Source organism: Schistocerca cancellata, chromosome 8 (genome assembly GCF_023864275.1).
Source record: "Schistocerca cancellata isolate TAMUIC-IGC-003103 chromosome 8, iqSchCanc2.1, whole genome shotgun sequence".
Classification (NCBI taxonomy): Eukaryota; Metazoa; Arthropoda; class Insecta; order Orthoptera; family Acrididae; genus Schistocerca; species Schistocerca cancellata.
This window is the reverse complement of record NC_064633.1, coordinates 429619206-429644979: the sequence shown is the minus strand read 5'-3', so window position 1 is coordinate 429644979 and position 25774 is coordinate 429619206. Positions and strand designations below refer to the sequence as shown.

Genomic DNA, 25774 nt, shown 5'->3' with positions numbered 1-25774 from the left:
TCACTTGGTTAATACTCGGCAGAAATCAAACCTGAATTTCGATCGGACTTCCTTAACTCTTGTGCAAAAAGATGTGCAGTATACTGCTGTATCCATTTTCAATAAGCTGCCACTCGAATTCAAAATTCTTAGCAGTAATCCACGCGATTTCAAACCGGGACTGAAGAGTTTCGCCATGGGTCACTCCTATTCTGTCGAGGAGTTCCTTGAAAAGTTAAGCTGATTCTTATTGTATTGCTGATAGCGTTTACTTAAACTTATGGACTGACTTTTTTCAGGTTCATCAACATTTCTTTTTGTCTGTTATTATTTTTATGTTTTAATTTCATGTACTGACACGTTACATAACCTTGGAGATTTGATCCTCAATTTGGTCCTACGGAACTTGACGTGTAAATAAATAAAAAAATAAATAAACATATACAAATGGCAGTACTCTCTTGCAAACAAGGTTTAAAAGGGCAGTTCTCTGCCGAATCTGTTATTTGTACTTATGTGATTCATGAAGAAAGGTGATTATCGCCACACGATGGAAGCTAAGTGTCTTTGAAAGTGGAATGGTAGTTGGAACTAGACGCACGGGACATTCCATTTCGGAAATCGTTAGAGAATCTTATGATTCGAAATGCACAGTGTCAAGAGTGTGCGAAAATACCACATAGGAGGCATTACCTCTCACCACGGACAACGCAGTGGCCGACGACCTTCACATAACGGCTGAGAGCACTGGCATTTACGTAGAGTTGTCGGTGCTCACTGACAAGCAACACCGTGTGAAATAACCGCAGAAATCAATGTGAGACCTACGATGAACGTATCTTTTATGTAAGTATGGCGAAATTTGTCTTTAATGAGCTATGGCAGCAGACGATTTACGCTAGTGCCTTTACTAATAGCACGACATCGCCTGCAGTGCCTCTACTGGGTTCTTGACCATATCGGTTGGACTCTAGACGACTGGAAAGCGGTGACCTGGTCCGATGGTGCCGATTCCTCTTGGTGAGAGCTTGTGGTAGGGTCCAAGTGTGGGGCAGACCCCACGAAGCCATGGACCAAAGCTGTCTAAAAGGCACTGTGGAAGCTGGTGGTGGCTTCATAATGGTGCGCGCTGTGTGTACATGGAATGGCCTGGGTCCTCTAGTCGAATTGAACTGATAATTGACTGGAAATGGCTTTCAGCTACTTAAAGTCAATTGGCAGCCACTCATGGACGTCATGACAACTCGCAAAGTATCTGGGCCACGCTTGATCGCCATTCATTTGAGGAACTTAAGCACAGTTCGAACGAATGATTTAGCCACTCAGATCGTCCGACGTGAATCTAATCGAACATTTTTGGGTATGTAGTGGAGACGTCAGGTCGTGTATAAAATCCTGCATGGGGAACAATTTCGCAGTTTGAATGGCTGTAGAGGCGGCATGGCTTAATATTTCTGCATGGGACTTCCAATGATTTACTGAGTCCACGCAATATCGAGCTGCTGCACTACACTGGGCGAAAGGAGCTCTGACACGATATTTGGAGATATCCCATGACTTTTGCCCCCTCAGTGTAGATGCACTTATGGAGCAGTCTGTTCACGTTTTTGGCTATAGCTCAGAATTAAAAATGCGTAAGGAACTACAGTGTTAAACTCAGAATGGAGAGCAGAGAAGAAGGGAAAGAGCACTGAGGTCCTCATGGGGTGGTTTATTGTCTGCTGACGTGATAGAGGGAAAGTTGATGTCAATTTTTGAATAAACATGTGATCCAGTATAAAGGATTATGAAAAGGTGAAACTGCATTCCCAGCAATATGTCTCGGAAACAAGCAGCCACCTCCATGCCCTGACTCTGCCTAGAGTATCAAATTCACCTCCTATTACTGCTGTAATTCGACAATGTCTTCACTGTCACAATGGAGTCGTCCATGTGTGATGACAGGTTAAGGATAGTACGGGATAGCACAAGTCTACTTAGGTAAGAGTGGACCACATGTTCAATAAAATGCTTACATTTTGCTAAAGACCCACAAATATACTAATAACTATCATTTTAGCTGCAGCTTCGCCCATACATGCATTTGATGCATATACTGAACACACCTCCTCCTCGTCCCCCTCTCTCTCTACACCTCTTCCCCCCACTGTCTGTTGACTTCATCCTTACGCCTCTGTGTGTCAATCTCCTCCTCCCCAGTCTCTCTTCATCTGCTTCTGCCCTCGCACTGTACGTTTCCAGCGTCCCCTCTCTCTGACCATATCTTCCTCCCCCTCTCTCTTTCAATTTCCACATTCCCCTCTTCCTTTTTCAAGTGCACACCACACCTATACACCTTCCACCTGCCTGATGGACTCTCTTCTCCCTATCCTTTCCTCCCCCCCCCCCCCCAACTCTGACCATCACCTCCCCTGTCCTTCTCAACCTGCCCACAGGCACACTCCAGCATGTGTACCCCCTTTGTACAGTTCATCACAGGAGACCAATACCATTCCCACAACATGCCTGTCACGCAGGGCAGACAACATATCAGGAGCCAGAAAACCGTTTCTTGACCCTGACACGTAGGCTACATTGCAAAGCAGGTTGATCTGACAGGCTGATACTGTTCCTACACAACATTTCTGTCGTTCAAGAAAGCCTGCACACCAGGGGCTCCAAAGAAAAAGAAATTTTTATGCCCATATCTCTCCTCCTATTCGATCTAGAAGAGATCTGCTGTTTCCATGTCAAACTTTTAGATTAAACTCACATGAATGAAAAATGGAAAAAAGTCCTGAGAAACTGGAGACCACATACAAAACGAAGTAATAAAACACGCAGCTGAGATTTTTCGATAGATCGCACGTGGCAGGTGAACATGGCACATTACCTCAGCAGAGCCATGGAGACGTCAGTGGCCTAGATGACATCGTAGTTATCAGTTGCCACCGTCATTCTGGATGATCTGATTACCCTAAGAAGCGAGCAAGAAGATCAGTAACTGTTTTTCCACCAACTGACAATCTTTTTATCGGCCTCATGGAGCGCACCTCAACATGGCACCGAAACTGTACGACTATGTGCCCTTGAAACAGAATCTACCGACCACGGCAAAACGAATTGACAGCAGCAGATGTCGGTTGCTGGTAAGGCACTGTTCTTCCTGTGAGGGTTTATTTAAAATATAGGATTTCGAAGAAAACTGTCGGCTGCTCAGAGAACTTTGTTTTGCACAGCCAACTTAACATTACTCATGCGCACAGTTTTGGAAAGGTTGCTTACTTACGTCAGACTGCTAGACACTGACTCCTTCTGACTACCAGGACCGCTTTTCTGACGCCTCTCTGGACCATTCATGCGTGGAGGGCCGCTCAGTCTCATTACAAAATGTACCCTAACCACGAGAAACGAAGTCTTTACGAAAATTACTAACCTCTGAATTAACTGCTATTACGTCAGGCCTAAATTATGAACATTACCTCTATACTGGGGCATAATTGCTGTCTGATTCATGAGAGGGGATATTAAAAACTTTGTGACACGTTTTTAAGGCAAGACAAATAACTTTTGTTGAACCCTGCACTGCTCTTCAAAGTAACATAGATACATGATACTATTTTTGAACACTGTACGTTGTACCAACCGATCATTTCCCCTGCCCTAGAAATTCACTCCTTGGTGACAGAACCATTCGAGAACTGGTGTGTGAACGTTCTCATAGCCGGAAAATCGCTTCCCCCCAATATGTTCTTCCTTTGTCCTTTGTGGTCAGTCTCGATGGCCCTAATTCCCGATCAGCATTAGTCACGTCTCTGCAGCTTTGGTCAAATTGTTGGCACCAGTTCACTACAGCTGGACGCCACATTGCGTATCGTCCATATACCGCCAAAAGTGAACGCTGAATCTGTGTGCAGTTAGGACGTTTTTCCCTCAAGAATATTGCTGCCCAGGGTACCCCAACTTTTGCCGCTCCACTTCATTCACACACTGTGATGCACCTGTTATCAGTACTGCAGCAGAACTATGTGTGCAAAAGCCCAGACCATGTACTCCCTCCAGACTATGTGCCCCTTTTGTTGGCAATGGTTTTAGCGTGTGACAGCATGTTTAAGAGACTTGAATATGTCCATACCTATCTCTCGTCCGCCCACGCAACACACAGAAAATCAGAAATTAAACTGCATTCAAAATTAATTCATAAAGTACTCTCATTGATAGCCTCAAAGTAATGTTAGTCTCCAAATATCCCATTCCATATGTAGGTATAACAGACTGATATCACTGGACTGTGTGACAACAAGACGTTATCAAGCTGTAGGAAAGTGCCTGTCAGACATTTAAGTCACCATACAATAGTAATAGCTAGGTCACCTCTCCTCCTTCTACAGCGTTACAAAATATGGGTGTCACGAGCGAGGCCAATATCTACATCTGCCTGATTATTCTGCTATTCACATTTTAGTGCCTGGCAGAGGGTTCAATGAACCACCTTCAAGCTGTCTCTCTACCTTTCCACACTCGAATATCGCGCGGGGAAAACGAGCACTTAACTTTTCTACGCCAGCCCTGATTTCTCTTATTTTATCGTAATGACCATTTCTCCCTACGTAGATGAGTGCCAACAGAATGTCTTCGCAATCGGAAGAGAAAACTGGTGATTGAACGTTCATGATGAGGTCCCGTCGCAATGGAAGACGACTTTGTTTTAATGTTGCCACTCCAATTCATGTATTATTTCTGTGGCACTATCTCCCCTATTTCGCTTTAATACAAAACGAGCTGCCCTTCTTTGAACTTTTTTGATGTCATCCGTGAGTACCACCTGATGCGGATCCCACGCCGCACAGCAATACTCCAGAAGAGGGCGGACAAGCGTGGTGTAAGCAGTCTCTTTAGTAGACCAGCGGCACCTTTCAAGTGTTCTGCCAGTGAATCACAGTGTTTGGTTTGCTCTACCCACAACATTATCTATGTCATCGTTCCAATTAGATTATTTATAATTGTAATCCCTAAGTATTTAATTGAATTTACAGCCTTCAGATTTGTGCGACTTATCGCGTGGTCGAAATTTAGTGGATTTCTTCTAGTACTCGCGTGAATAACTTAACACTTTTCTTTATTCAGGGTAATTGCCTCTTTTCGCATCTTACAGATATCTTATCTAAGTCGTTTTGCAATTAGTTTTGATCATCTGACCACTTTACAAGATGGTAAATGACAGCATCGTCTGCAAACAATCTAAGACGGCTACTCAGATTTTCTCCTATGTCGTTAATATAGATCAGGAAGAGTAGAGGGCCTATCACCCTTCCTTGGGGAATTCCGGATATTACTTCTGTTTCACTCGATGACTTTCCGTCTACTACATCGAACTGTGACCGTTCTGACGGGAAATCACGAATCCTGTCGCACAACTGAGGCGATATTCCATAGACACGTAGTTTGGTTAGAAGACGCTTGTGGGGAGCGGTGTCCAAAGCCTCCTAGAAATCTAAAAATATGGAAGCAATTTTACATCAACTCTCGATAGCACTCATTACTTCATGCCTATAAAGAGCTAGTCCCCAAAGCGTTGTGCAAAATAATAACCAATGCACTGAACCTACTTTGCATGTAAATACTATGCCCGTGATGCTTTGGTGTGAGTGCATTCAGATTTAAGGCAGGGCTCTTAAGGTAGAGCTGACATAAACGCCACGTTATTCCGTACGTGTACTCTTCTGTTTCATCAGTAAGTCCAACAATCGGGGAGAGCAAACGCCATTTTTCGTGATGGGTAAGAGAAAATACTGTCGAAATTCAACGTCAATAATGAGGCCTGCTCGGAATTTAAATCATTTTACATATCACCGGAATGCAATACAGCACAGCATGTAGTCATGAAGTTACGAATTGCATAGGTGCAAATTAATGTATCAAGCACGTTGTCGACAATCATCAATGGATTGCGACAGAGAATTTGTTGGTGATTCCGTTACAATGTTACAAAGATTCAGAGATGGTAGAGAACGGTGAATGTATCAGTTTATGGTAAGAGGTCCTGGTCAACAAACGACCGAGTCGACAGTTATAAGCTAAAATCTTTCTGAAACATCTGATTGTAAACCTCTTCTGCTGCACGCTGTAGGCTTTCGACATTTTGGTATGAGGCAGGGTGGACCAAAACAATAAATAATTTTCCAGCAAATAAGGGCAGTAATAAGCATACCTTAAGAGCTATAAGCACTTATTCACCAGAGGATAATGTTTCACGGTAGCAAAAATGAAGCAGCGCTCATAAACCTTAAGACATACACTTAGAGTCGACATTTACTGGATAGTATTTCCTTGTTTCGATATACTAGTACACGTTTTCTGGATAGTATTATCGTGTTTTGATCCATACTGCCAACTCTCAAAATACTGAGAGCAAAGAGCTTGCAGTGGAAAAGATCCACCGTCAGAGGATTTTTCGCTTTTAACTTTCGTCTTAGTCGTTTCCGGACCAGGACACTCAACAGCAACTGATACGTTTATACTTTCGCAGAATCCCTGAAAATTTTAACAGCATCGCGCAATAAACCTGTATACATTGATGAGCCAAAACGTTTTGTCCACTGCAATGTTGAATTCCGACTGGTGTTGTAGCGGGCACGTGGCGCAGTGAGGAAGGTGCAATGTCCCGTCACGTAAATGTGACCACCTGTGAAAAGCCTGAATAGCCATCTTTTGCAGCGTGGAACGCTGCGAGCTGTGCAGGAAAAGAGTCGGTTAGGTTCTGGAAGATACCGACAGGAATGTGTAGCTGTTCAAACTCCATTCGCGTGACCAGCTACGCTACGGTTCTCGGTTGAGGACCCATGGTGGGAACAATCCGATAGAGGTGGTCCCACAGATTGTCGATTGGGTTTCAATCCGGGGATTTTGGTAGCCAGGGAGCTACAGTAAACATATCGTGGGGGTATTTGAATGACGCACATACACTGCGAGCTATGTGACATGTTGCATTGTCCTGCTGGTAGACGCCATTGTGCCAAGGAGAAACAAACTGCTCGTAGGGGTGGGCACGGTTCCCAAGGATTGACGCAAACTTGCTTTGATCCATTGCACCTACACATTATACAGGATATGCCATAAAATTTTCCCCTGGACCGTAACTCTCCATCCCCTAGTTTAGATCCTTCCGAGGACCCAGCGTCAGTCTGTCCGATGGAGCATAAGATCTGATTCATCAGTAAAAGCCACCTGTCGGTGGTCTGGCACAAATTTTCAGCTTTTCCCACTAATTTAAATCAGTGCCTACTGGTAGGTAATGCCTTTGTTCCTGTGTCTTCACTATTGAGAAAATTTAGAGAATCGGCATTTGAAGCTGACGGCAGAACGATTCTACTACCACCATCGTACATTTCGCGTAAGGGCCGCGAAATTAATGTAGGAGTAATTATGGATCGTACTGTCATATAGACAGACGTTTATCCCCCTCTTCATTTGCTTGTAGAACAGGAAAGGAAATAATTAGTTCTGGTACAGGGTATCCTCCACCAAGCACAGTTTGGTAGCATGTCGAGAATATGTGGAGATGTAGATGCAGAATACATCAGCCCAGCGCTATTCGCGTTTTGCGTGCAAACAGCTTCTGTCGTATCATGTGTCACTTCAGTAGCAGACTAACGAGAGGGGATGCAGAAGACGCATGAAATCCTTTCTTCAAAGAATTCTCTGTGCCAGTGAAGCTGCCTTCAGAAATTATGGAAAGCTGATTGTAAGTAGTTTACATTATTGTGTCGCTGAGAATCTGGTCTGGCTTAGGAAGGTTGAATATGAGAGGCAGTGGAGCGTGGACGTTTTGAGCGTTACCAGTTATACGCGTGTCTTATACATAGTCGTATCATTTCGATCTCATTGTTTGCGTACTCATTCATTAGCTTACTAGGTTCCCCACTGGAAGGTCTGAACTGTCTAGGAACTGTGTGAGAATAAGTATAGGACCATATAACCACAGAACATTTTTCTTCTACTTAGTTATTCTTCTGGCTGTTACTTAAAAATACCCAGTATTTACAGGGAAATTTGAAAGTGGCAATATTCAATTCAGATTTTATTAGAAAATAGTTGATATATAACGTGAAACAGGAGGATGTCGTATTAAAAACAAAAATTAATAAATGAATATGAATTTTAAATTTATCTTACAGCGCTAGACAACGCAGTTCCCTCCAAAAAAGTTGTTAAACAACGCTTGAATGCTTCGTCGAGCTTATGTGGAACATGTTTCAGTTATTCGTAGACAACTTCCGCTCCTATGAATAAAACAGAAAACTTTTGCCGTTCATAAAGGTGAAGAAAGTTCTAATGAGAAAAAAATACCATTTTTATGTTTGGTCTTGTAAAATGTATTTCCATTGAAAGTAAGTATTTTTGTTACATAAAAACGCAGAAGTTACGCTATCAAATAATTATTGTTGCTTATAAAATGCAATTTATATTTTGTAAGGTTATAAAATACACAACGGGCTAACACTGAACGATGTGCCACTCTGATTATGTGGAAAACAAACAAAAAAACAGAGAAAAGGCATCGGCTCTCCGTTTCTCTCTCACAAATTCATTTACGTTTCTTTCCCTACCGATGCTACGAAGACTACCGGTAATCTGACAATTTACTACGTTATTTGTGTACTATATCAGAACTACCGAACCGTAGTTTTGGTAGAGCGCAGGTCTAGCTGTAATATCGAAGAAATCAATTCTGTCTGACAAGGAATTTTTGCATCAACGATTTTTTCAGGGTATTGCAGAAGACAATGGGCTCTTTAAAAATTTGGTGACATAAATGGAATTCTAGGGAAGTTCTTACTACATTCTTCTGTGATTTCTTTTTTGCAGTATTTGTTGATTAAATTAGCAATGTAATTACGTATTTTGATATTATGTTCACGAAAAGAAGTTACTATTCAATAGTCTGTTTACCTCGATTACTCATTTTGCAAATCCATTCAATTTTGGACTAGCATTTTTCCGTCAGGGTTGTGGCAGAAACACGAGCAAAACTGTTGCCATAGTGAACTATTGAATAAACCTTAGATTCTACGACCTTTCCCTTCCAGTTGGTGTGCCGGTCGAACCACTTGAAATCAAGAGTCATTAGTACCAGTTTTGAATGGAACTTTTCTCCATTATTGCTCTTTTGCAAGCAGATTCTCTCAGCTGCGTCCACTGGAGCCTGAGGCCACAGTGCTGGATGAAATATCTTTAAAAGTTGTGTTGTTTAGAACTACGACAGTAGCTGCAGAAATCAAAACAATTCCGTTTGAAAATAATTGTAATTGATACCTACATCTTTGTAATTAACAAAGCACCGAAAGAAGGCTATATGTCATTGGATGAGGATTTTTATGGAATACAGACAACAGTATTGGAAATATGCTCCGCGGACACAGTATTGTGCTATGTGAGACACTCGCCTGTGCTTTTCTCGGACCTGAGGTTGTAATTGAAAGCACCTTGACAGCTCTAGATTATATGAACTTATTACGGACCCTCCGCACCCATTCGTGCTTAACGTCTTCTCCGGCTGCGATGTCCTTTTGTAGTAGAATACGCCTACATGAGAACTCTGCAGTTCACACGTAAGCGCCTGGTAGAGGGTTCATCGAACCGCTTTCACACTATTTCTCTACTGCTCCACTCGCAACCGGCGCAAGGTTTAAAAGAACACTTACATCTTTCCGTGTGAGATGTGTTTTCTCTTACATTATTATCACGATCGTTTCTCCATATTTATATGAGTGTGAAAAAAATATTTTTGCATTCGGCGGAGAACGTTGGTGTTCGAAATTTCATGGAAAGATCTCGCCGAAACGAAAATTATTGCAACCCGAACTCGCGTGTGACATACGTGACACTCTCTCTCCTATTTGACGATAACAGGAACTGAGTTGCCCTTATTTGAACTTTTCCATGTCATCCTTCAATCCTGTCTGTTAAAGATTCCGTACTGCATACATTACTCTAGCAGAGGACGGACAAGTGTAGTGCAGTTAGTCTCTTTAGTACACCCATTGCATCTGCCCAGTGTTCAAAAATGGTTCAAATGGCTCTGGCACTATGGGACTTAACTGCTGAGGTCATCAGTCCCCTAGAACTTAGAACTACTTAAACCTAACTAACCTAAGGACATCACACACATCCATGCCCTAGGCAGGATTCGAACCTGCGACCGTAGCGGTCGCGCGGTTCCAGACTGAAGTGCTTAGAACCGCTCGGCCACTCCGGCCGGCGCCCAGTGTTCTACCAGAAAAACGCAGTCTTCGGTTAGCCTTCCCCTCAGTGTTATCTATGTGATTGTTTATATTTAAGTTTTCGTAATTGTAATTCCTAGGTATTTACATGCATTCACAGTCATTACATTTTTGTTATTTATCGTGTAACCGAAATAATATGAACACCTTTTAGTACTCATGTGGATGACATCACACTTTCCATTATTTAGGGCCAATTACTACATTTTGCACCACTTCTGATCACTATACTAGAAGGTTAAATGACAGTATTATCTGCAAACAATCTAAGAAGTCCGCTCATATTGTCTGCTGGATCGTTCATATAGATCAGGAAGGGCAGAGGGGTTATAACACACCCTTGATGAACATCACATATTACTTCTGTTTTACTGTATGATTTTACGAAGAAATGTATCAATTCTGATAGGAAATCACAAATGAAGCCGCAAAATTGAGACGATACTCTGCAGGCACACAGTATGATGAGCAGTCGCATGTGAGGAACGGTGTCACAAGTCTTCTAATCGAGAAATGCAGAATCAAACTCATTTGCCCACTCGATAACACTTATTATCGACAGACTCATTACTTCATGTAAATAAGGAGCCAGTTGTGTTTAAGAAGAACGATGTTTTCGGAGTCCATGTTAATTATTTGTCAATAAATCGATGATTGTCATTGTCACAATTGCGTTGTCACAACCTAAGTGGGCTTAATTACTCCTTTAATGCCACCATAAATATTTAATTCGTATTTTGACGCCATATTTGTATTCCTCAGGTCTATTAATATATTGAACTGGTACTAAGAAGTTCCTTTCATAATTCATATTACTACTTGCAAAATGTCTTTGTAATTCCACATGTCGCCGCAGCCGAAATAGGAATTGAATTAGTTGTTCATTTTGGTTAGTGAGAAGCTGCATTTTTCCGTTTTCATTAGCACAGCAACCTACCAGAGAGAAACAGCGGAGGGACGCAAGCATTAGACCTTCACCATAACCATAAACGTGTAGCTTCATCTGGTCTTCGGGTATGATGAGCATTCACCCTTGAACTTTCCACGATTTTGCGGCTGGCCATGATAACGCGACGGTAGGTAACGTGCCCGGCAGCCAGAAGGCGCTCTTGAAAAGCCGTCATGTGTACCAGGAGTAACATCTTCTTTACTTAAAGGAAGCGACGGTTGGAAGTTATTCGTGAAAACCACAACACAAAGCGTCTCAACGCCTGCTCTGGAACATGGCTAGAAAGACGGATAGCATCTGCCCGTCCGTCTGCCCACAAAATAAACAAAACGTCTCACTGTTGCTGGCGCTCTGTCTAAATCTTGAAATTTCATTGGGGCGGTCGTGGCAGTACCGGCTCTCGGAATCAGTATCGTCACTGGTGGATGATTTGGAGGTTTTCCAAAACTTTAGAGTAAAGTTAGAATTTCCGTTTGGACGCACTCTGCTTCTGCCTCCACAAATGGCTGACATGCATGATAGTGAAGCAAAGCTGATTTCTTTACCACCGAATTCATCTGATTGTGAACCCAATAGAACGCATCTGGAATGCTACTGAGCGTCGCATATTGACCAAAAAACCACGGGTCTTTAATTTACGGAAATTGCTTGACCAATGCGTAGACTTCTGTTGCCACAAAACTTTAGGAAAATTCGCTGCTGTATTGTAGTTCACAGGTGAACCAATTCGCTGTTAAGCAGCTGATCGTAGTGTTTTCGCCCATCAGTGCTTATCATGTCACCCAGATGCCAACAGTATCATTTACAAATGCTTAGCAAGTCATTATCACGTGTTCTATTGACAAAAAAATGAGAATAGGAAATGGGGTTATGAAATACTAGGAAACTTAATTATAAAATGAAACAACTTGTATACATAGATACATGTACTTGGACTTTTCAAAGCACAACTAAACACAATTGAATCAATTCTTCACTCTGGTTGTTGTAACTGAAGGCGGCTGTCTATTATGTAACAGTTTATTGTCGGTAACTGCTTGACGACTACTAAGGAACCACAGACAGTTGCTTAAAAACAACTGCCAGTTGCTAAAGGACAACCAACAATTGCCACGGGAATCCCGGGCAGATAGTGAAGGGAAATGTAGAGGGTGGGACGTGTTAACTGCAGAGAAGCCTATCTACGAACTCTCTATATGGATTCGAAAGTTTCTGCATTATACAGTGTTTGACGAAGGATTTTGTGGAACCGATAAGTGCGACATTCCGTGTGGTACGGCAATATGTCTGCAAGACATCAGTTGGGTATCTACGATCTTGGACCAGCAGTTGGACGGCTCAAAGCTTGTCAAAGTGTCACTACTGCGACCGCTTGAGAAAGGCTGCTGACGGAGGAAATGCTAGGCCAATGCATGCCGGTGCTCGTAGAGAAGCCACCACACCGCAAGAGAATCGATACATTGCCCTAGTGGCGAAATGGAACAGACATCTTGTAACCTTCCCCTTACTAATCGACCAATCCTGCTTGCGACATAAAATATGACCGTGGATCGCGTGTATACCTAATGGAATTTTTGTAAATGGATAAAGCTATCTTTCCCGAAGAAGTAAAACCGATAAGTAGGGGGAAAGTGTACAACCGATCTTTCTAAGAGAAAAGTCTACTAAAAATAAAAAAGTAATTAACACGAACTTGGCTACAATTTGGAAAAATGAAAGTTATTTTGCTCATTCACTCACGTACAACACTGAACAGAAAAGAGATACCACTCATCATGAATCCAAAAGTTACACTAATGAACGAAAAGGAGATAGTTAGGGTCCCCAGCCCACTAGGGCGATTTACATCCAAAATCCTGTACAAGATGATGGGAAAGAAAAACATTTGTTATTTAACGCTGACGTGGCAGCTGAAGGTTGTCACGTTTTTTGACACTAATTTTAAGTGAGTATGTAATGATAAAGAAAACTGATAAGTCACTTTAACTTTATCATTAAATTATGAAAAAGGAAATCGAGTAATGATTTGAAAATATCCACTTAAACTGTATGTTAGTATTGAACTTCGTTACGTGAACAATGACTTTCAGAGACCTCAACATAACGTCATCAAAGAAATCTAGAGAAAGGCAAGCACTTTATTACTTTGCAGTTACTTAATTTTCAAATTGGATTTCATGTTATTGTTTGAACAACTGAGCCTTTTCTACTGACTTGAACAGAATTAAATACTAGAATACGTACCAACCCAAACAGCCATGAGCTCCAACCCATATGTAAAATAAATAAAGCCGGCCGGAGTGGCCGTTTGGTTCTAGGCGCTACAGTCTGGAGCCGAGCGACCGCTACGGTCGCAGGTTCGAATCCTGCCTCTTGCATGGATGTGTGTTATGTCCTTAGGTTAGTTAAGTTTAATTAGTTCTAGGCGGCTGATGACCTCCGAAGTTAAGTCGCATAGTGCTCAGAGCCATTTTAAAATAAATAAAACTTCCGCAGTCTTAATTTATGCATTTTCTTTCGATTTGGATTTTTTCCATTGATAGATTCTGAAACTTCGGTTGGCATAAAAGGAAGAAAGGGAAGAAGGACCCTGCTTGGTAACATTGTCTGGGGGCAATGGGGACACAATCGCCCTGAATTTAAATGATTATTATTTAAATAAAGTTCATTAATCAAATCACATTCAGTTGCGCTGCTGGGTTAGCCGTTAATACTTTCTACCAATGAACAGTCGTACTTCAGTTCAGTGCGTGCGACGAAACTCGGAGCCGACAACGCATTTGTGTTGCTGGAACTGCAGCTGTTGTTGAAGACGGTAGCATATTGTGGGGCCACGGCTAATTAAAGGGACGGGCAATCGTAATTAATACAGCCTCATCCGCCCGTCCACTGTCCTTCTTCCTGCTTCTAGTCATCTGGCCGGCACGCGTACATGATGCCGCCGAAATGGTACTCTCTACTGCGAGAGCGTTAACACCACACTTACACACATTACAAGCGCTGGAACCCGTCTCTCGCTCTCTCCGCGCCCTCTGCGCAACAACTCCTTACCCAAAGATTTTACAACGCACAAGCACTGCTATTATCGTTGCTAGTCGATGCAAATAACAATTCCTTTGGCTTTTCCCCAGAGCTTATACGTTTCACAGTAAAACACAGATAAATACAATGAAACGTCAGCAGACTTCTACCTAAATGTACACATACAGGGAAGCAATTAAATTACAAATATTTATATACAATTCAAAACAAAATTATATATCTATAGCAGGTGCCATGCATCCTGCATTTTCGTTGTTACAATCTCTCACCTAGGCAGATCGCTGCATAGCTTGCAACCGCTACCGGCTCACCATGTCCCTGCCAGAACCATTTCGCGGCGATTAAATCAGGTTGGTTTGTATGGTCGGTAGCCAGTTTAACTCATCCCAAATCAACCATGCCATCGTGTGAAAGAGGTCGTTGGAGTAGGATATATCAACTATTGTCCCAACTGATGTTCTGCGTCGAATTCCACTTCTCTGCGGCAAGTGATTCTGGCCATCAGTTAGAGTAGCGAGAAAGAAGAACACCTTACATACCACAGAATGTTCATGACCGTAATCGATATGGCTTAAGCGTTATGGTGTGGACAGGCATTATGCACAACGGCCAAAAATCGTTGCATATCTTTGCCTGAAGTACTGTTACAGCATAGCGGTATGGCAGGGAGATTATTCTGGATAATGTTCGTATGTTATAGTGTGCGATGGGTCCTGATTTCCTGTTTACAGACCATAATGTCCGAACACACAGGACCGCTAAGGTGTCAGACGCACTGGAATGTGAAGATATTGAACTAATGGAGGCCTGTGTCTACCTGGATCTAACCTCTATAGGGCGTGCCTGGAATGCTCTCGGCAGATGTGTTTATCAGCGAACAACTCCTCCACGAGTTGTGCAAGAACTCAAAACCACCTTGAGAAGGACCGATGACCTCAGCAGTTTGCTGCATTAGGAATTCACACACACACACACGGCCTTGAGAGAGATGTGGGGAAGTATCCCCCGAGGACTCCTTAACAGTCTGTTAGCAAGAATAACAGGTGCTAAAAGGGCATTAGTGCCGAAGGAGGCCATATTCCTTACTGCGAGCCCGATATCGACCTTAATGTGGTAGTCTGACATGTGTAAAACATGAACGTTATTTAAGTCTCTGATCCAACTTTTTCATATGATGAAATTTGTACTATTCTTCGTTATAAATATATCGTTGCACCTCTATGTACTGTGTTCCATGTTGCCCATCATTGCTTATGTTTGTTCGAGTGTAACACAGTCTCGGTTCCTTAGCAGTTGTCGAGCAATGTATTAAATCCTAAATATAAGATAAATGCGTCCACAAGGTAAAACTGATCCTCAGATATATCCTCCTCAAAGCGAAACCTTGTACAAAGTTACTTAACTAGTGGTTAGTCGTACCCTAGAACCTGGTTAAATGACGCCTGCCTACGGACCTGAGTCTCGAGTGACAAATTAGCTGCCGGCCGCGGTAGTCTAGCGGTTTTAGGCGCTCAGTCCGGAGCCGCGCGACTGCTACGGTCGCAGGTTCGAATCCTGCCTCGGGCATGGATGTGTGTGATGTCCTTAGGTTAGTTAGTTTTAAGTACTTCTAAGTTCTAGGGGACTGATGACCACAGATGTTAAGTCCCATAGTGCTGAGAACCATTTGAACCATTTTTGACAAATTAGCTACGGCGGTTGCATGTGGGCACATAACCGGCTATAAGAAGGGCTGTTAAGTCAGCCTGCTACTAGGTAAGTCCGAGGCGGTAGATAAAGGGAAGAATATCACAAAAAATGGAAAATAAGCGCCATAAAAGGTAAAAAATACTTTGAAAACTCCTTGTTACGGAAATCGCATTGTTCCTTTAACAATTTGGGTATTGTTTTGCAGCTTTTAAAATGGCATAAAAATGCCGACGAGTCAGAAATGGAATCAGTCAACTCATATAGATGCATATTTGTAACAATATTTAGGAGTCGTAGGTAAATCAGGTGTGAGACTTCGCTTCATTCCCAAGGTTCTGGGAAAAAGCTGTGAGTTTACAGAGGTGGTTGCTTAGAGAACACTTGTGCTTCTCATCCAAGAATACTGGTTACGTGCGTAGGACCATATCAGATAACATCCAAACGGGATACTGACAGTATAAAAAGTGCGAAACGAGTATTCAACTGTTCGTTTGCCTCACACGAGAGTGGCAAGGAAATTCGTAAAAAACTTAACTGGTATATAGGCATTGATTATCTCACGAAAATTCAACTTACAGGTTTTCAAGAACTAGTAATAAATGTAAAATCTAGAAATGTTTTTCATCACCTTTCTTCTCGATCCCTTAGAACCTCTGAATAGAAGATAAGAATAACTTCAGCCGCACAAAGAATTTAAGCAGTCTTTCAATATGGGCTCCATTCGCCATTGGTGTTGAAAGAAGAGCTAGCATCGTACAATGCTAAACAGCCTATGTCATTAACTTCAGTCTTTATAGGAGAATGTTGAGTGTTTATGTAGACGTATAACTACCGAAATGCCTAATTATCAAAGCTAGATGAAACACAGTGACATATGGTAGAATGTAATCCACCTCTAATATGCACTTCAGAAGGATAACAGAGTATGTAAGATATGAATGTAGATTGTACGTGTACTCAAATGCTAAGTTTTCACGGCTAAATGAAGGAACACTGACTGTGGCACAGTGGTAAGCACCCAGTGCTATGCGCTACAGTGGTTAGCAAAGCATGTATAATATGTATTTTTGTGTATATGTATTCCAATGTCTGATAATCACAATCAAAGATAAAAACAATGGCAAATGACAGTGTGCTGAGTGTCCTTTGCCACACACTTCAGTAGTTAGAGTACATGGTTGATGTAGCAGTTTCGAAACACCTGACTATCATAACTACAGGAAGGAACAATGAATTCTTTTTATACCCAAAATATTTATTCAAAGTGATGACGTCGCTTTAATTTGCCTGCAGGGATCGTTAGCAGACAGCGGTATGTACTCGACCAAACTGTGGATTCTGCTGAGCGGACGAGTCCTGCTAGGTGTCGCTATGGGCGTCGCCACGGTGGTGGCACCCCTGTACTCTGAGGAAAGCTGTGACGTGGCCATCCGCGGCCGCCTGGGGGTGGCGCAGAACCTGCAGATCGACGCGGGCATCCTGCTGGCCTACACGCTCGGCGCTGCGGGGGCGTCGCTGGAGACGCAGACCCTGGTGCCGGTGGCCGTGCCGCTGGTGCAGTTGGTAGCCCTGCTGTGGATCCCCGAGAGTCCAGCCCACCTGGCCGCGGCGCCGGAGGCCGAGGCGATGCGCCGGGCGCCCAAGGCGGCGCGATGGCTGCGGCTGGAGCTGGACCCTCTGGAGCGGCGGAGGCGGGAGACCGATGCGAGGGGCGGCAAAGAGACGCCTCCACTCAGGGTCAGGTGAGCACACGGTGACAGGTCAGCGGTAAAGTACAGAGTACAGGTTGAAGGGTACCTCTCTACAAATTCACTCCTGACTGGGCACTGACTGAGCGAGCTAAGGCAGCATAGCAGCAAATCGACGCTTTAAGAATACTTATGGGAATAAAGTTGAGTCACCAGTTACACAGCTGCTGTTGCTGTTCCACAATTATTCTAGATTACCTTATAGGCCGTGGTCTTTCGTTCGTGGTGAGCTTGGTACCGAGGCAACGACATTTGTGTATTCATGTCGTTATTGCTAATGTCAATATTCGTTTGACACTTATCTGTTCATTGTGCACTTAACAAAGACATTTTAAGGTTATGAGATCTATTTATTTTTAAATAATTTAACCTCAAATATTTTTTGGATATTTATTGTGAAATTACCAGCCAGATACCAGAAGAAATACGAGGGTGCGATGAAAAATATTGCTCCCGAATTTTCTTCAGTGGATTGGGAATTACAGCCTACCAATTGCCATATACATGTTTATTAAACCTTGACGCGGTTTCGACAGTTTTAAAATTGACTACTTCGGAAGGTTTTGTACTCACATTATATACATCCAATGTGGGAATAGTTGATTCTGTCCAGTACATGTATATGTCATCCACATAATCGCCATTTAAAATACATTATTCAAAAGTAGTAACTCTTTACTGTTGGACTTTGCCTTAAAAGTTTTTAAACATCACACACTTTACACTTCACGTTTTTGGATCCACGGTCAAGTGTATCTTACTTTAAAACAAAGCTCTAGAGTAGAGAGCAAATACTTACAAATCAAGTATTTTAAATGATGGTTACGTGGATGATACATACATGTACTAGACAGAGTCGACGACTTCCCCACTGGATATAGATAATGAGATTCTATGTACAGTACCTTCTGAATAAGAGAGTTTTAAAACTGTCGAAACGACAGTCAAGGTTCAATAAACCTGTATTTTTCAAATGGTATTCTGTTATTCTCAATCCATTGAAGCTCCTGAATAAAACAAACGTTATTAATGGTCTACATCTTTGTTCTCCTTGTCTACATATTTACTTCAAACGTAGTTACCCTGGTGAGGAACACATTTCTCGCAACTAGAAGCCAATTTGTTGATAAAGTCACTGCAGAGAGTGTGGCTTTGTTGACAGAGTCACAACCACACCCCTGCTGGCACAGCTTCACGATTAAAAAACTGAAGTCTTTGGAAGCCGATGAAAATTGGATGAGACTAAGTCAGAACTGTATGGAGGATGATCGACAACGATGAACCCAGTGCGTCATATTATTGCACATGCAGCAGCACTCATGTGTGGTCTGGCATTGTCATATTGAAGGAGAGCATGCTCCATGTGCGGATAAACTCTGTGCGGATAAACTCTTCGAATTCGAAACCCAATTACAGCACACTGTTTCTCACGCACCGACATAGTTACGGTACGCGCTACCATATTACACGCTACGATTCAGTTCCTTCAAGCGGCAGAGGGCTATACAATATGTAGACACGATAAAAAGAGGTGTAGAAAATTAACAACATTTTGTTTTATTTATATATGTTAAGAGTTTTCACGTAAAAAATTCGGAGGCGTTACTTTCCATTACGTTCTAGTACACATCCGTAATCGCATATTTTCTGAGTTTCGCAAGGGTAGTTACGCTCCAGATGCTACAAGAAACATTTGTGATGTTTATCCAAGTGTATTAGACGTTCCCAAAAGCCAAAGATGGTTTTCTACATTCAAATCTGTTAATATTTATCTTTCAGACTTTTTCTCAATCAGGAAGACCAAAAACTATCAAAGAAAGGAATGGTTCAAATGGGTTCTAAGCACTATGGGACTTAACATCTGAGGTCATCAGTCCCCTAGACCTAGAACTACTTAAACCGGACTAACCTAAGGACATCACACACATCCATGACCGAGCTAGGATTCGAACCTGCAACCGCACTAGCAGCGGGGTTCCGGACTGAAGCGCCAGAATCACTCGGCACCAAGTGACATATTAAGGGCGGAAATTAAATCAAATTCCTGTCAGACAATCGAGGAAATGTCAGACACCCTCAACAGTCTTTGATCGACCATCGCAGAACATTTGCAGCAGAACGGTAAAGACAAACACAACTAACCGATCCACCACATGCAACTCCCTGCTTCAGCGACGCTATACATAAGCTTTTTTTGATATCTTGATCACTGGAAATGACAAACGGGCTCTCACTGATAATCCAAAAGGCAAAATCCATTTGCTCTCTCCGAATGGATCACCACGAAGTACAGCTAAGCCAGCTTTACACACGAAAAAGGAGCTTTTGTGTGTCTGGTAGAGTATTCACGTGGTCTTTCATTTTGAGGTGCTGAAACCTCGACCAGCCGTGAATACAGACATTTGCTGTGAACAGTTACATCAAGTAAATAAGTCTTTAATTGAACAGTGCCCAGCGGCTATTAACAGAAAAGGCGCTATTCTGCAACACCATAATGGAAGACCGCACTGCGCGAGACCAACCCTGGAAAAGAATTATTGAATTTGAATGGAAGATATTGCCTCACCGGATATTGCACCACTGAATTTCCATTTATCCGACGCTACATTTTCCAAGTGCGAAAAAACTGAATTTGTAAAAGATGTCCAAATTTTATCTCTAAATATTTTTATCAAAAACAAATTGATTTTTATAGATCAGTCATAGAAACTTTACACTCTAGATGGCCAGTTATTAAAATATAGAACTTGTTAAGCACGTATCTATTTCAATTTAATGTAAAAAAGAACGACATTACAGCGGGCCCCTGGGTTTACCACCACAGGTGTTAGTTACACGGTACCGAAACATTTTTCGGATTACTATCTCGATGGGGGAGAGGGATAGGGTTGGGGGAGGAGACAGTCAGAAATATTTTAGCACAGTTTGGAGATATCGCTGAGTTCAACACATTAAGTTTTTGCGAGTGACTACTGTAGTACATAAATGGTATTTAGACACTTCGGGGCATGTTGGTGATAAAGATCCGCGTAGTTTAGGGATTTATGGTTAGAAGTAACACACATGCGAAATTCAGCAGTAGTCACTGCTTTGGATCATTAGGTTCCGTATATAATACTCAGATTTCCGAAGATATTTCTCTTAAGCCATTCAGACTTTCTGGAGTGAATGGAACGCTCAAACACCGTTTACGAAATCTGTTGTAGTACAGCCAAATAATTTTAGAATAATTTTTGGGTTTTTGGTTGAGTTGGTTGTGCCTTTAATAATCCGTGTAGAGGCAGGGACTTTTCAGTTAAGTACCAGACAAGCTGCTGGTGGGGCAAAGTGAGTCCCAAATTGGGTTATCTAGGAGGGGGACCCCAATTTGAGCGTCTGGTTTACTACTTTCAGATATCGTTTTTCAGAACCGAGCGATGGAAATCGGATAAGGATATTCCGGAAAGTGAAATGAGAGATGTAATCTTTAGAGAATAAGTTGACAGAGCACTGATAGAAAACTGTGGAAAAGCAACTTCATAAACGGCATTCCCTCAAAATTTTTTAGATCTTTAGGAGAATATGGCAAAATTACTCCATCAGATTTGAACCATATTAGCCGGGAGAAATTTGCTCAGAATTCAATAACAGTTGCAATTATGATGACAGGTTCGAATCTTGCCTCGGGGATGGATGTGTGTGATGTCTTTAGGTTGGTTAGGTTTAAGTAGGTCTAAGTCTTTTTATACAGTGATGCAAAATTTACTAGACACTGAACTCAATGAAGAGCAGCCTGTTTTCTAGAGAAATGACGTACACACAATACTGAACTTACAGTTTTACTTACTGTATACGTTAAAGAAAGCCACAAGTACTTTAATAGAATTTCTAGATTTAAGTAAGATCTTTCGCCCATGGTGATTGGAATATATTGTTTGAAAATTTGAAGGTAGCTACACTTCAGATATAACAATCGACGGACTTGATAGGCACTCAGTTGTTGGTAAGGAAGTATAACAGGGTTCTACCGTCCCCTACATTACTCAATGTGTACTTTGAGCAAGTTGTGAAACAATAAGAAGATGTTAATTGTAAAGGAAATCAAAGTTCAGGGAGCACAACTTAATATTCGGAGGTTTACCGATGAAATTATAAATCTGCTAGACACGAAAAAGCATTATGAAAAATGTTGAAGAAAATGGATAGGATTTTCGAAAGATTTAGTATTAATGTCAATAAAATTAAAGCAGCTTACTTGTGTATAGTCGAATTGAATCGGGTGGTCTTGGTTAGAGAATGAGAGCTATTTAGGTTGGGGAATGAGAGGCCGCAGTATTGTTAATCAGGCATCAGAATAACTGAAGCTATCCGAAGTAAGGTGTATGTAAAATACATACATTCAATGGCGATATATGCGGTTTGGAAGAACAGAGATTTGTGGACAGTGAATATAATTTGAAGTGCTAGGAGGTCCTTTTCGTAAATACTTCTGTGAAACATAGCGCTGTGCAGAAGTGAAAGGTGGACGACAAAAAGTCGATTCAAAAAGAGAACAGAACCTAGTGAAGCGTTTTGCAACAGAGCACTGAAGATTAGATAGAGAAAAGATAAAAAATGAGGAGGTGTGAAACCAGAGAGAAGAAAAAATTTCGTGGCACAACTTGACTAAAAGTATTGGTCGGTTGATAGACACATCATGAGGTATCAAGCAATAATTAATTTGGTGAACGGCGGAAATATGAAACATAAAAGTTGATGAAGTAGATCATGGCCTGACTACAGTAAGTAGCTGGATATAATGGATGTAGATGGCAACAGTTAGGCAAAGACGAGGGGGCTTGCATTGGTTAGTTAAGAGAGTTGCGTGAAACCAGTCTTCCAACAGAAAATTGTATCAGCCCAACATGAGTATTGAAATATATTAATTTCTCCACCTAGTTTCGTGGAGACTGGTGCGAGGTGGCTGAACTTTGGTCAACGGGCTCAGTTGTTAGCATCTACTGTATACTTCAGGGTGTTGGAACTTCTCATATTTGAAAAAATACCGTTCAGTTGCGTAATGAACTAACGAGCCCGACAATGCTTTGCAATTGCTAAATACGTATGAGAATTGCATATATGTCCTAATCTTTTTCTCCCACCTCTCTGTCCTTCCCCTTCCCTATGTCAGTTTCTTCCCCACACCCCGCCTCTAAGTCCACCTCCTCTTTTTCCCACTCTCTGACCTCGAGCCTTGTTTATTGGTATTTCAAACGAAAACTTGATTGGGAACAGAAGTCGCTTAAAATGAATAGCTACATTGGACAGGATCATTGGTATAAGAGGCATGCGTGAGACCACTCTAACTGCTGGACCTGTGTTGAGTGGCAGTATTCTGAATAGATTTAATCTGCGAATGGGTAGGATTACAAAGTTTCGGACGATTCACATTCTGTAGTAGTATTCCAATCATAAGCCGATAAGCAATAAATACAGCATTCCTCTTTTCTGTTAAAACCGACTGCGGGGAAGAAAACAAAACAGCTCATCATTGTGTAACAATTTTTCTTTAAGATTGTGTGACACGAGAAAGAATATATAAGGGGGAAAATTTTTTTATAGTTGCTTAAATGCCCTGATATCGTAATTAAGACTGACCGAGTCAAAGAAAACAATTCGCACATTTTCAGAGCACAGTAGAGCACTTTAACAAAAATTCTGTATATTGTTGTTTAAAACATATAAAGGCTGGTCTATGACAATCTGAATGTATGTTATAGTAATGTATAAAAGTACGAATTAAATGGGTCAAGAGTTCCATGAGATTTTTGTTAACAGCGTTTGCCTATTTTATATTAAAATATGTAATGTATGTCCATCAGAACATTTATTATAATATCATCTAAAAAATTCAAATAAATCGTTTTTTTCGGGAGTTTTGGTAACAACACTGACCACAGTTTATCTTTGTATATATGTGTCCTACGCCTGCTCAAGTGTTCCATAAGTTTAATGAGTATCGTGTAGAAAGTTGAATTAAATCCGTCAAAAACTTTCCGAGATTTTTCCAAGGACGTCAAACAACGTCTTATGTTTAGGTAGTAGTACTGATTACGAAACTTTCTGTTATTTCAACTCTTTTTTAACTTGTAACTATGTTCAGATAACTATGTCATTGTTTATAAACATCCATAAATTCATCAATTTCTGAGTAAATAATTGTAAGGTTAAACAAGCTTCAATTACTGCATGTAATTTGCGCACACAGATGAAATTAGTGTATTCCATACGACTCAGTGAGACACAATTGTAGATATATCAGTCAGTGATTATAATAAAATCGTATCACAGATTTAAACCATATTGTCTGCACAGTAGCTCTACAGATACTAAACATTTCGTATTACGTTTCTTGTGGAACATTTGACGGAGTATGTACATCATACTGACATCGCCACGTAAATCGATAATTATTTTAAAAATTATATTAGTCATTTATTGCGCATTGCCTTCACAGAACTTGATGAATACTAAACTTTTCACTTTACGTTTGTGTTTAGAACATTTCACAGAAGAAACGTTTCTTTTCAATACTGGTTCATAACATCTTTAAACAGGATAACCCAGGCCACTTTATCCAACTGATCGTCTGTGCAGGATATCTGTCCGTCCTGACTTAATCTATAATAAACCTAGGCACTTGATATATAACGTTATTCATAAGTATCTGTGCGTTTTCAGAAGACCACTGTGCGATAACTACAGGTTAGACGCAATTTAGTGGATAGAGGACCTCTCTGAAATTTTTACTCACTTTACAGGTGCTCACTGTAGGCACCGTTTCTGACATCGAAGCGTCAGTATGTGCGTGCGTGCATTCAAAAAAGCTGCAGCACGGTTTGGAAATTTTTTCATGGGGTTGCCTGTCTACAAGTGCGAATTAATTCGAAGCGGCCATTCGGAACGAATGTTTTGTCCACAGACTCTACCTGTTTCTATATGCCTGTCCCCTAGTGGTGCGCTGTACAACTACACTTTGGTGCATATTACGGACTGAAACTTCGTGACGTGCTCTATCAACTGATTGTCATTTTTATTATAATATCGTGCAGTTTTCACGCACTCGTCTTCTGATCCCTAGAGTTACTTATGAATAATGCTGTACAGCACGAGTGCTTGGTCACGTGAAGTGGAAAAGTTTAAACATGTATCTGCGCAGCTGTGGTGTTTCTACAAAAGAAAAGACTCACTCAGAAAATAGTTTTATCTGTATGTGCTGACGCAGAAAGGGCACTGGCCTGGTCATCATAAGTTTCGATACGCTATAAGTCTCTCTCTCTCTCTCTCTCTCTCTCTCCCTCCCTCCCTCTCTCTCATTCTCTCTCTCTATCTCTCTCTCTCTCTCTCTCTCACACACACACACACACACACACACACACACACGCTTACATGCACACACAGGTGAGCACGCACGGCAGATAGAGAGACATGCAGAAGTAAGAGCTAACACCGTGTTTACTGGTTTCAATAAACTGAGATAAATAGCCGGCCGCGGTGGTCTAGCGGTTCTGGCGCTGCAGTCTGGAACCGCGGGACTGCTACGGTCGCAGGTTCGAATCCTGCCTCGGGCATGGGTGTGTGTGATGTCCTTAGGTTAGTTAGGTTTAAGTAGTTCTAAGTTCTAGGGGACTTATGACCTAAGATGTTGAGTCCCATAGTGCTCAGAGCCATTTTGAGATAAATATGACACATTCCTGACAGTTGCAATCAGTACTTGCAGATGTAATCTGTCAATGTGTGACCACTGAAGATCCTCTTTCGGCAGGTGTCGGGCGCTGCTGATAGTCGTGGGGCTGATGACGTTGCGGCAATTTCTGGGCATCAACGCATTCATCTACTACACAGTTGACATCTTCCAACAAGCTGGCAGCTCACTATCGCCAGAGATGGCCACCTTGGTGGTTGGAATCGTTCAGGTGAGCAACTTCATTACATTCACGTAGATGGACGTAACTTTTGTGTCTCTCGTTAGCTATCGTCTTCTTCCTCGTTTTATCGTGTTTTCCTATGGAGTCGGCATGTTGATTCGGATTTGGCGCTGATAGTGATGGTGGGAAGCTGGATGCCATTCCTGAGTGCAACACTTC

At 41.8% G+C, this 25774-nt stretch overlaps 1 protein-coding gene across 1 annotated transcript in view; it reads left to right on the top strand.

The window, feature by feature from the left end:
* LOC126095140 (facilitated trehalose transporter Tret1-2 homolog) overlaps nucleotides 1-25774 on the top strand; it is a 50274-nt gene that overhangs the window by 3056 nt on the left and 21444 nt on the right. The window contains exons 2-3 of the mRNA XM_049909860.1: nucleotides 17215-17663; nucleotides 25453-25603. Coding sequence (XP_049765817.1) covers nucleotides 17236-17663; nucleotides 25453-25603 — 579 coding nt within the window. The 5' untranslated portion in view covers nucleotides 17215-17235. The remainder of the gene's footprint in view (nucleotides 1-17214; nucleotides 17664-25452; nucleotides 25604-25774) is intronic.